This window comes from Brassica oleracea, chromosome C1 (genome assembly GCF_000695525.1).
Source record: "Brassica oleracea var. oleracea cultivar TO1000 chromosome C1, BOL, whole genome shotgun sequence".
Taxonomy (NCBI): domain Eukaryota; kingdom Viridiplantae; phylum Streptophyta; class Magnoliopsida; order Brassicales; family Brassicaceae; genus Brassica; species Brassica oleracea.
Genome location: NC_027748.1, coordinates 34,768,378 through 34,780,986, shown reverse-complemented (window position 1 = coordinate 34,780,986; position 12,609 = coordinate 34,768,378). Strand labels below are relative to the sequence as shown.

General features: G+C 37.0%; 1 protein-coding gene across 1 annotated transcript; it reads right to left on the bottom strand.

Moving 5' to 3' along the window:
- Positions 1-251: 251 nt before the first annotated feature.
- On the bottom strand, positions 252-8,341 carry LOC106315304 (transcription initiation factor TFIID subunit 1). Its single transcript, XM_013753043.1, has 20 exons — positions 8,249-8,341; positions 8,131-8,178; positions 7,873-7,970; positions 7,744-7,794; positions 7,602-7,647; positions 7,036-7,290; positions 6,694-6,909; positions 5,273-6,356; positions 4,939-5,141; positions 4,609-4,846; positions 4,133-4,469; positions 3,861-4,055; positions 3,674-3,769; positions 3,369-3,575; positions 2,875-3,081; positions 2,304-2,769; positions 2,086-2,219; positions 1,901-1,957; positions 816-1,817; positions 252-697 (listed from the first exon to the last, which is right to left on the bottom strand). The coding sequence occupies exons 2-20, from the start codon at positions 8,156-8,158 to the stop codon at positions 332-334; spliced, it is 5,286 nt and encodes a 1,761-aa protein (XP_013608497.1). The 5' UTR covers positions 8,159-8,178; positions 8,249-8,341; the 3' UTR covers positions 252-331.
- Between the last annotated feature and the right edge of the window lie 4,268 nt (positions 8,342-12,609).

Sequence of the window (12,609 nt, the reverse complement as noted above, 5' to 3'; positions counted from 1 at the left end):
TGGTTGTCCAATAGTGCTCTCTTCAGAGGACTCTCACCAGTCAGTTCCTGTGTTCACGTCAGCCTACCTACATGGGCTACTAAAAATTGGCGACAAAGACATTTTTTAATTTTTTTTTTTTTTTTTTTTTGATAAAAGATTGACATTTGTTAATTTCCCTTTCAGTTTATATAAAAAGAATTCTTGTTGTTGCTATTCTCATTTACGCTGCCTTACTTTTGTAATTTCTTCCATATACCCTTCACTACTCATTAGGAAGTGTCGAAATTTATTTGAAACATGGAAACTTGATACCATCCCGTGTAAAATAGGATACAGCTTCCATTCTCAATCAGTCAATGTGATTTACTATACCTTTCTCTGCTTCTGTTAACTCATCTCTATATCTATCCAACAAGCCATCACATTTCACCAGCAACTCATCTGCCAAGGGTGGTATCATCGGGTTACGCCCGTCGTTGTAAATATGAGCATTGTACTTGATCTGCCAGACGTCATTTCTAAACTGCGCTCTGTCTCTGTACTCTACCCTCCGTACCTTATCCCTGATTATCGAGAGATCCATGGGGCGTTGCACAACGTCATGATAGTCCGGAGCCTCCTTCTTCGAAACAGGTTTCAAGAAGAGGTACGACACGTTCACTTCTTTGGCTCTTAGTGTGTCCACTATGACTTCCAAGATGTTTGCTAGGCCAACCTGTTGGTAAGTAAACAGAGAAGAGAAAACAAAGATGAATTCTCATAGGATCATGTATCACAGTGAACGCATGCAACGTGGTTACAGAGCAATGAGATAAAGTGAAAGAGAATTGTACCTCTCCCTTTTTGCGTCGTTTTGGTTGAGGTGCGTACTCTGCCACGTTCCTTTCAAAGTCAGAGTCATACTGGCTTCTGACTTTCTGAACTCTTTCTAACAATTTTCTATCGTTTCTTCGACGAGGATAACCTTCTAGATATCTCTCTATTACTTCCGGCTGCAGCTTCTTTTGCCGTTCCTTTTCCTCCCTTTCACTCCCTATCTCACTGGCTTTTTCAAATTTAGTCATATCATCATAATCCCTTCTCACCCTTGCTTCCCTGTGCCTTTCCGTACTTATCTCCCGTTCTTCTTGCCACACTCTACCCTCTTTTGGTCCCCGGTGTAGTGAGTTCTCTGACAATCTGAATCTCTGCTGACTCTGAAAACCTTCTGGTTCTGCCATTCTCATTGTCTTCCTGGACTCAAACTGTGAAGTCAGTTCAAGGCTATCAGTTATCACTTTCGAACGTTTTATAACAAGTTTCTTCTGGGGCTGTTCCCTTTCATTCGGCCGCTGTATCACGAGTTCTTTATCCATGCGTAATGATGGCTGCGTGATTGACATAGTGAGCCTGCTTGATGCAGCCTGATTTCTCTCTGTATTAGAAAATGATTGTCCAGAAACAGAAGGCCTGTGAGACTCGCTCTCCCCTCTCTCTCTGATAAATGCAGGCATCAATGAAGGTAAAGGTCTATCAGGTTCTTCCATAGAGCGTCTTGGAGTTTCAGAACCGGGTTTATCTAACCTCCCTCCAGCGGGTATAGCACATTTAAACCTCAGGGTAAGACCTCCGGTTTTGGAAGTTGGATTATCTCCCTTCGGAGCTTCATCTACAGAAACTTTTGTTGGACTTTTTGGGGCGGCCTTTTTGCTTTTGATAGGTTCCAGCTTGACCTGGCCTGATAGATCCGAAGAACTCGGTGTCCCAGAAGACTTCTTCACATATATACCTTCGGGCTGTGGTTCTGTAGTTGCTCTGTATTTTGGGCAGTGCTTATTGGTTTTCATGTGTCCAGGCTGGTCATGAAGATAATAGTCAAGCGTTGTTTTTTCTTTGATTCAATATTAGTTTCATAATCTAGTCTAACAAGTAATTATACCTGACCACAGGCTCCACAGAAGAAGTTATCTCTCACTGGTTTTCTTTCTTTGAATACCTGGTTTAGACAGATAGAGCAAACATCACCTCAGAATGATCATATTATGTCTAATGCAGGACCTGATAAGTTGACACAGTAAGCAATAAAAGAAAAGAGGGAAAGGGTTTAAAAAATTCCGAACTTACGCTGACGTTTCTTGTGTTTTTGAAGGTGCTCTTAGTCACTAAGAAAGATGCATCAGGACGGGTGGCAATATGTTTCTTGGCACTGACACTGTCCTTTCTGACAAATTCAGCATTCATATTCCTTTTTTCGTCATCTAGATAAACACCACCGGTCAGTGATTCATTACGGAAACAATCTTAAGATGAATAGCGCTAATGCTTTAGTTAAAAGCACGTACCTTTCATCAGCAATCGGCGTAACTCGGCACATTCAGCAGCTTCATCTTCAACATCTTCGTCTGTCACAACTTGATATGGCCGCCGTCTCATTTTGAATCCGTTGACTCCATCCAACTTGTCATTTTTAGACGTATTAGATTCTTCCCACTCCTCAGCATCAAGTAGATTTTCCAGATCTCCGACAAAGGAGTCCATGTCATTTTCACTCTCAGACTCATCGTCATCACAAGCTGAAAGGGACAGAAGTTGCCTATCCCAAATCTCCTGACACTTTTCCCGGGCCTGCTGTTGTAACTGTAGGAAAGACATTCTCTGGCCACGGGCATACTTACCTATTGTCGTAGGGTCAACCTTAAGTACACCAGATGCAGCCTGCTCGCTCGATAGCTTGCGTATCATAGCTATCAGGTGCCATCGATTTTGCTTGGCCATTTTCTCATCAGGAACATTGAACTTGAGAAGAACCTATAAAGAGATCCAGCCAACCATATCTCACTTGGTCAAACTAGAAAAATAGGCGAGAATATGTGTCCTTTTAGGTTCCTAGACATTTAAAATAAAGAAACGAACCTCTCGAGCTGCTTCCCTGCTTAATCTGCGAAGATCAGCATCTGTACCAGTTACAGTTGGCGCTCCGCAACACGCTGCTTCCTTTTTCTTCATACTTCCAGCTGCAGCTGGTACTTTTGGCGCAGCTCGGACGTAGCTGAATCCTAGACCTCGTCCAGAGGGATCGCCCACTCCAGTAATTTCCAAACGCTCTATATTTGCTCTGTCCTACTCAGACAAAAAGTTGAAAATCAGGTAAATGAGAATCGAACCGGCCAAGTAATAAAAGAATGCACATCGACTCCACTTCCAGAGACAGGATTCAGAAACCCTCTTAATAAACTAGAGACGATAGAGCTGAAATAGATTCTATTCCTTATTGCAAAGTACTAGTAATGTATCGCTCGAGCAGTGAGAACTGATGAGTGACCATGCCTTTTATGGATTCGGGATACAATGTAAAGATAAGAACTCACTGCATATAAAACTTCTCAGGATAGATAAGTGATACTCACCTGAGTTGTACAAGCAACAAAGTTACTACTCAGATTCCAAGGAGTAATCTGCAGCTCCCTCTCAATATGTGAAGCAGCGGCAAGAGCAATGGCTTCGTCTGGGAGATGAGCCAATGCAGTTGATATGCTGGCAGGCAATGTAAACTGCGTGATCCCTAAATGTTTGAGCCGGTACAACCCAGCTAGCATACTCTCATAGGAACACACCTAGGCCAACAAAACAGAGAATGCATCTTTAAATATATATTTCCAGAAATAGCTCTCAAAGCTCACTAACATGAAACGAACACAAAAGCAAGACTTACATCCTCTGGTGCCACAAGATTTTTCAACTCAATCTCATGTGGAATCTTGTCAAACCTATGTTTCTTGTACCAGAAAATATGGCCATTTTTATCCCTCTGCATTTTTCAGTCCATGAAAGACGTCAGCGTGATAATGTAAAACAGAAACTTGCATGATGCCGCTTATGCGCAAGAATCTGACAACTACCTCTAGAAAAATACCATGAATTCTCATGGTCTTCTTGACTACTGCATCGGATAAGCTAGAAAATAAGAAAGACAGCTCATCTGCAGGAATACGGCGGCGATGCTTAAATTCTCGGTCCACATAGACCAACATCCTGTTCACCAAATAAGTCTGCAGATTCTTTGATGCAGGAGACATTACTTCCATTCGAGGTTCCTAAGAAGATACAATCTCAGCACGCCGACTTTAAACATGAAACCAAAACAAAGAGATAAATATTTCAAAAGGCAAACCTGTTGTCCAACAGCAAATGTCTTGTCAATACGCCTTAGAGAGAGCTTTCCTTTAGAAGACCGGACCAACAGATAATCCGTTGATTGCAACTTATGAGGAAAAACAGGTGCTTTGTACATGTTTGTTTCAATAGATGATTGACTGCAGCCACCCTGTATTTCCCCAAGGAAAGGAGATTTCTCCCCAGGTTCTAGAATCATCACATTCCCTAAAGTGTCCTTTTTATCGCACAGCAGGTTTCCATGCTGATCCGCTGGGGATGACTTCTGATAATACGTGCACAAATTTGCACCCATTCCTGCATTGCTGAGCATCAAGGGCCTCTCTTCACAATATCTAACACAGATTGATGAAAAGTAATGGTGACTAAATGGACATAGAACAAAATAACCACAAGAGCAACAAAGTAGCATGCAGGTTAAGAAAAAAAAAAAGACAAAAGTTCCCAATTAGACAAGTAAGTTTTGTGCCTTACTCCATTAAGAAAACATGGCCATCTTTAGTAGATAGGTCTGATTTCTTCTTGAATGCCCCCGGAGGTCTCAAAGATTTATGTTCGTCAGGAAGCTTTTGTGCCCATGGTAACAGATGTACCTTGGTGCGTAAAATATGGACCAAAGAATTTGGATGAACATTTTGTTCAGCAAGCGACTTTCCATCCTCAAGTTCCTTTCCCATATAAAAAATCTTCACTGCTTCAGTTTCCTTAAAATCTGCAAAACAATTTTCAGTGAAATCAATAGTACCTCATGTTCTCCAAATAGAATCCGCGTCTAAACAGAAAGTGAAAGGAAAAATAACCAACCTAACTTCCTAGAAGCCTTGGCTTTTAAAGAAGAGACAGATTCCTCTATGCCAACGTGTATCCTGCTTCCTTTACCCCCCAGACTCTTAACTACAATATGCATGGATCCTTGGGTTGGTAACTTTCCTTGCTGCTTGATCGCTAGCTCATTGTCATGTGGATACCATAAAGCTTTGGGCCGGTGAAAATTTGCTAAGTCTTTACTGCAACGAGTTAACACAAAACATTATAACAGATACTACCAAAAGATGGATGTCAAAAGAACTATATCCAGTGTGATAGCAATCTGAAGTGTGCAGACAGAAAACAATGTAAATACGAGTGACCCACTTACTTGCTCAATTTGTTCTTCATTGTCTGCAGTCTAATCGCTGACGCTGAATGAAGAACTCTTAAACTGTGTACGCCGAATTGATTAGCATTTGCTTGCAGTTGCTGACAGCTTTTCCCATTCATATAGAACTTGTCATTAGAAATATTGAATTGGCACCCATAATTTGATCCACAGCCTTCCTGAAATCTTTCATCCTTGGGCTTTGAAGACCGGGATAGAATCATAGATCCAGCATGAAGTTGAAGATCTTTGCTTTCCGCGTTATCAGGGATTTCAAAGACCATTTGCTCATCTTGAAGGTCAAATATTAGTTTCGACCTGCTCAACTCTTTATCTGACTCCCAAATTATGCTATCTAACCATGCGTCATCCCCCATATCCCTCTCTTGCAATCCAAATCTGCTAAAGCGTCCAAGAGTGTCCCCTTTAAGCTGCTTTAAGTTCTTCCCTCCACTATTGTCATTTTCACTAGGATGATCCTCATCCCACTGAGATTCTAACCTAAGGAGTTGCGGATGACGTCTACTTTTGTTAGTGGACTCACTAGTAGTGTGTGAACCAAGAGACTCCAAGGCACTGACAAAAAATGATACACGCTTATTATTTTCAGCTTGAGCTTGCTCTCCAGAATTCACCACGTTTAAGCTTTCTTGTTCAGTCTCTGAGTTTGTTCCTTGAATAAGCAGGCTTTCTGACTCAATTTCAGATTCGAAGCTTTCACAAGAATTACCACCAACTCCAGGAGAATTTTCCCAAATAATTCGATTTTCCCATTCATGCTGGTCAAGAGGAAAAACTTCCATTGATGATTGTGACTGGCACAGAGATGATTTATCGTCTTCTAAGTCCTGCTTCAACAGTTCACCCGTGGTGCATGAATCCCGTCCTGGCTTGGTAAATTCTCTCGATTCTGGTATGATGCTTCCGAATGTGCCAGCTTTTACCAGCTGTATATTCCCTCTGATTGGTAACGGAACATCCAGCTGAATCAGATCAGCTTGTTTCACATGAGTGTTGACCCTACCATGGCTCTTAAGAAGTAACCCCTCATCATCTTCAACAAGCTCCATAGATTTGTATCTGTCTGTACAACAGAGGCTATGATTTAAGAGTCCCATAAGAAGAGATGAATTATAAACAGAAAACAAGAATGCAGAGACAAAAAGAGAGAAAATAAAGACAAAAAGGACGCAGCACATCATTTTGAGGCACCAAATACACACACATATCATGAAGAGACTGAGAAACATAAGTTCGCATGCTTTCAACACCTAATGGCCTTAAGATTTTAAGAGGAAATGCTGAAAATCTACAGAAATTTTATTGTTGTTGCAGATTTTAAGAAACTCATGTCCAGAACAAAAGAACTCAATAGGATTTGAGAAGAAACAAACATAAGAAGACCGTTCCAGATCACGTACCTCTGTAAGTGATATATCTATTTTCTCTCTTTGCTCGTTTCTGTGGTGGCTTATGAATAGCAAATATCTCAGAGAATTGTAAGACTACCATACCATCTTCAACATACAGGGTAGGCAGTGATGTTGCGCTTTTCTCATTTGTGTCCAATCGTTCCTCATTTCCCAACATGGAAGCCTCCTCTTCAAACTCCAAAGCGTTTTCTTCCTTTAAGACAACTGCAAAGCAATATTTTTTTATGTCCGACAATCAGTAGGTCCCGAGGAAAATTAAATGACACACCAAAAGTAGAGAACTCAATCTGCTAATCTTTTTGTTCACGAACGGAAATTTCGATAGCAAACCTGATTCACTATCTTCAGAATCAAAAGTTTCTTCAAATGGCATGTGCTCCACCTCTTGTTCTTCTTCCTCATCATAATCGTCATCATCAAACACAGAAGCTTTGGAATATAAACTACCCGAGGCAGCTGCAGACGAAAAATACTCTCTTTTTGGCAGTAGATGATCTTCCTCAGTAACTACTTGAACTTCAGGCCCGTCATACTCTTCATCAATATCCCCATAATCAACAGCATCCGCAGCTTTTTCGTTGTAATCTACATGATGCACAACCTCAGTCAGTCAAACTGATAACCAGGCTTTGGTAACGTGGAAGGCAGGACTTGTTGCAGATTTAAAAATCTCAGACCTAACCTTGTTAAAATTTAATGTATACAACTTATGTAAGACAATTTCCATCACATTATCAAGTTATAAATAGACTAAGACCAAGGCCAAGCTAAGAGAATGCAAGATCAGGAAGGTAGAAATTTGTAGAAGGGTAAAATGAAAACTAAACGTTGGAAACTGAAGGTAACCAAGAGAAAGGTTATAAAAAAAACTGCAGGAGACAAGCGGACAACATCACCTTGTTCAGCTGGATCACTTGTTGTACATCCTGAACTGGCCAGCAACTGTTGAGTTTAGAAACACGTACAAGAAAAAAAGATGATTAAAACATCGCTATAAATTTAAAGAAACAAGACTAGAAAAGAGTCAGAGAATGGCACCATTATGTCTGGCAGAGACGAAGCCAATGCAGAAAGATGTTCCTTGGCGTCCTGTTGAATTGAAAACCATCGAGCATACACAATCATAACTTATGAACACACAGAAAGAGTAAAAGCTATAATAATCACCTCATTAAGGTAATCAGCATCCAAATCACCAGAGTTATCAACGTTTCCAAAGATAAACTCCAGTCCCCTGCTTCTGTCCGCATACTCTTCATTGTCCTCTGCAAATCAAAAGTTTTCAATAAACATGTTTGTTATAATCAGGCATTTGATTTTACATAATAATTCTTAGACTCTTATCTAATGAAACTACTATACCCTAAAAACATAGCTGAAAACGAAAACAGTCACGAGCTGGCCTAAATTGCAACGATATATTACCTGAAGAACCCTCGTTGTGTTCAGCCATCTCGAATCCAATAAAGTGCCCTGCAAAGTTCGCTTCTTAGAATCACGAATCAACCTTGGAACCCTAATTGAGATTGAGAGTATAGAAAACCTTTAAACCGGAGACGGAGAATTAAGCCGATTGAGCGCACGGTGGCGAAGAGGAGCTCCGAGGCAGCAATGCTCGAATCGGAAGAAAACCCAATCGCAAGGGGATCAAATTAGCGGGCTCGATGGATCGTATGAGGCGTTTATTTATAAAGGATTACAACCCGACCCGATCAAAATTTAGTATTTTCCGGGTCCAGTTCTCAACCGGAATTAGTGTTATTAACCGATCCAAATCAAACCAACCAATTGAGAAAGCTGTTTCAACATCTCCAATTAACATTAGCCGTTGGATGAATATAATGGGCCGTGACATTTTTGAAAAACAAACTACTGCTGCTTATTTACGATACTACCCTCTTAAACTTAATTTATTACTTAAGAAAGTTTTGTCATTTCGAAATTTTCGGTTTGGTTGATTCGACTTTTGGTTTTAGAAATTTAGTATCCGTTCGATTATTTATGAAATTTGGTTCAATCTGATTATTTCTATTTGTGGTTCAGTTCAAATAATAAAGTTGAGAACCTGCTATTATCTAAAACAATTTGGATCCAACTTAGTTTCGATTCATTCCATTTTTGATAACTTTAATTAATTTGGATAAATTTTACAAATAACATGGAAATTTTCACAGAAAAAATATGGTAAATTGGACTCTTTGGATAAAATATCAAGTAATTTGAATAATTTGATATATCTTGAATATAAAAAAAATACAGATTTTTGGATAATTCGGTTTATAAATAATCTTGTTAGGATATTTTATTATTTCAAAACTAAATAAAAATGATATTTTTAGACATATAAACTTTACTTTAAAATTTTGAATATTCATTTGGTTTTCAATTTTGTTCAGTTTTGGTTTTTCAATTCATTAGAAGATTTGTGTAGATATATATCGAATTCGGTTCGATTTTGTTCCGTATTTTTTTGGTTCGATACTGTTCAGTTCTTCCGTCCCAGATAAACGTGTTGAAGCCTACTTGCCTGAGCACAAAACATAAGACGCAATCTCAGATGTCTGTTATCATCTGCTTCTTCTTTTACATGCATCATGCATGATGGCATCATGCATGGCATTACTTTATTTACTTTCTTTTCTTTCAATTGAATTACTCTTCTCACTGTTTAATTATTGTCATGTATACATCTAGGTTCATTAGTTTTTTTTTTTTTGCTAAAATTTGAAGGTTCATTAGTTGCACCAAGTCGCTTCTTATAATTAACAAGAATGTCTAGATTGTTTTTGACTTTTAATTTCTTGAACTACAGCATTGGATCATTGATTGGATTACACCTGGGACACGCAAAATTTCTGAATGACATGCATGGAATGGACCACCAGACAGAGCCGGTCCAGAGGGAAAGCCACCCAAACCGTTGATTAGGGGATCCAGTCTAGCAGAATAGTTTTGATAAGTACTTATAGTTAAATAATTTTTATTAGACCTTTTAGTTAAAATACTTTGAAGCATTATATTTGAATCTGAAAATTCTGTAAAAAAGGATATGCATTTAGACATCATTGGTACTGATTCGTTTATGGAACTTGAGATTTTCCTCGAATCAATATCAAAAGAAACTAAAAAGTGTCGTTAAACTAGAGAATATAATCTATGTTTCTATATTATCTATATTATTATTTGAGAAGTGATTTGGCTTACTTGTCATGTTCTCTATGATTTTAGGATATTTTGTTTATTTGTCATGTTTTCAACACTTTTAATTAACAATTTTCTTATTTTAATTATTTTAATTGAATCTATGTTTAAATAATCGATCTATATTATTATTTAAAACTTAAAAATCATCATTATATAAATATCTGATATTATTTTATTTACTGTAAACTAAATGCATAATGTTTGAATTTGCCGATAATATAATATTTGCTGTTAAGTTTATATGGGAAATTTGCTTTAAATTATTACAAAAGTTTAACCATGCTAAGGGACTGGGACATAATGAAACCCTTGATTTTGTATTGGTGGATGTTAGCGTCAGTAGATACATGTATATAAGTATTGTTGTTTATTGATGGACATAATGAAACCTTTGATTTTGTAATATGTATTGATGTTCATTGACTATTTCGAAACCCTTGATTTTGCAATATGTATTGACATGTTCATTGATTGTTGAGTTTTAATAGTTAGTTATACTTTTATATTATAAAATTTTGAAATATTGATTGTTTTCTAATAGTACACGGTGAGAAGATAGATCATACATTAACAAGGAATATTGTTGATGGCATTAAAAAGGAATTTGCTAATGTTTTAATATATCCAGTGAATTGAATGAAAGTGATTGGATTACCATTAACAAATTTAATATTGACATGTAGGAGAAAGTTATAGGTTAACGCTTCATGATTTTAAAATAATGTGGAAATGCAATACTTCTTTTTTGTAACTTAAATCCAATACTTCTTTAAAACCTATTTAGTGAATCATGATTCTACTTAAGTTGCTTGAAAACATATTTCTTATTCGCTGGATACGAGGATATACACATTGGATTAGGTTTAGTTATATTTTATGCTCTATTATTAATTTTAATAAATAGTTTTAGTAATTTAGCTGATAATTTATCATTATCTTCAAAATAATTAAAAAATTGTAACAATAATATCATAGTTAAATTTATATTATATTTACTTTAATAATATTAAAATAATATATATATATATTTACATTATATTTGGTTTAGTAATATTAAATCAGTTTTCATTTTAGTATATATATCATATAAGATATAATGAATCATCTATCTTTTAAGATAAATTTATTAAGAGAATCAAAATCACTCATTTTGATAATTTTTGACAAAAGTTAATAAATTTTCAAAAATATTTATATATTATTTACGAAGTGATTTTTTTTTCTCACGTTGAAAGTTAGAGCGTTTATCCTTAATAAATAATAATATTAGATTAATTTATTAATATATAATTACCATAAATTAAAAATATTATATATTATGTTATCCAAAAAATAATTTACATCATAATATTTTAAAAATAAATATCAATCCATGTGTATAGTTTTATGTATATATATGAATGTTTTCAAATTTATTTTACATAATAAAATATATTTTTTTTAAAATAAAAAAACTTTATCCCTTATAAAAAATTTAAAATATATCTATTTACAAATATTTGTAAGATTATTAATCCCGCAAGTGCGGGTAAATCACCTAGTTCATAAACATAAGGAGCTCTTTATATATAGGAAATTACACCGTCATAGAATAATAGAAAGACTAAAGAAAGGAAATACAAATATGGAAAGAGTACAAATCATAATCTAATAAGGAAAATGCAAGATGTCGATTATCTCTCTCTCCTCATGGTCGACTCTCTCTCTCTCTCTAGCATTGGGTCGGTTATGAACCGGACCTTATGGACATTCATCACTTGATTTATAACACTCCCCCTTGGATGCCATAACCATACAGGATTGTAATACGCTTCACGTTGCCTCATTAAAACCTTATCAGGAAAAACCCAGTGGGACAAAACCATGGTGAAGGAAAAAGAGTACAACACGTAGTACTCTCCCAGTTCTGAACAACTCGCGGCTGGCCTCATGAACAGCCAAGATCTCCGAATGGTTTGAAGATGTGGCCGTGATCGTCTGCTTCATAGAACACCATGATATGGTCGTTCCACCATGTGTGAAAACATAGCCTGTCTGTGATCGAGCATTGTGTGGATCCGAAAGATAACCTGTATCAGCAAAATCAACTAAACCTTCTTTGTTTTGGTTAGTATAAAATAAATCCAAGTCTTTCGTTCCTTGCAGGTAACGAAGAACATGTTTAATCCCGTTCCAGTGCCTTTGGGTTGGACAAGAGCTTAATCTTGGTCGTGTGTGACTAGCCAGATACATCAAAGCTCCTATGGCACTGAGATATGGCACTTCGGGACAAAGGACATCTTTATCGTCCATCTTAGGATGGAACAGATCAGTGTCCAGGCCGAGGGACCTGACGACAATGGGGCTAGATAATGGGTGAGACTCGGCCATGTTGAATCTCTTGAGTACTTTTCTGTATATGTCATTTGATGCACAAGGATTCCATCTCTTATGTACTCAAGCTGTAATCCCAAACAAAACTTTGTTTTTTTTTCAAGATCTTTCATCTCGAATTCTTTCTTAAGATATTCAACTGTTTGGGAAATCTCTCCAGAGGTTCCTAGGATATTTAAATCATCAACATACACTGCTATAATCACAAAGCTCTGACCAAATTTCTTTATAAAGATACAAGGGCTGATCGGATCATTCTTGTATCCTTCTCTCTCTAGGTACTCACTTAACCTATTGTACCACATTCGACCTGATTGTTTCAATCCA

Excerpts from the sequence above, each read along its gene's own strand:
- LOC106315304 (XM_013753043.1), bottom strand. The coding sequence starts at position 8,158 with ATGGCTGAACACAACGAGGGTTCTTCAG. Across the intron at positions 6,910-7,035 it reads TTCTGAAGATAGTGAATCAG|TTGTCTTAAAGGAAGAAAAC; the intron begins GTTTGCTATCGA and ends ATTGCTTTGCAG. Across the intron at positions 5,142-5,272 it reads ATGAAGAACAAATTGAGCAA|TAAAGACTTAGCAAATTTTC; the intron begins GTAAGTGGGTCA and ends AACTCGTTGCAG.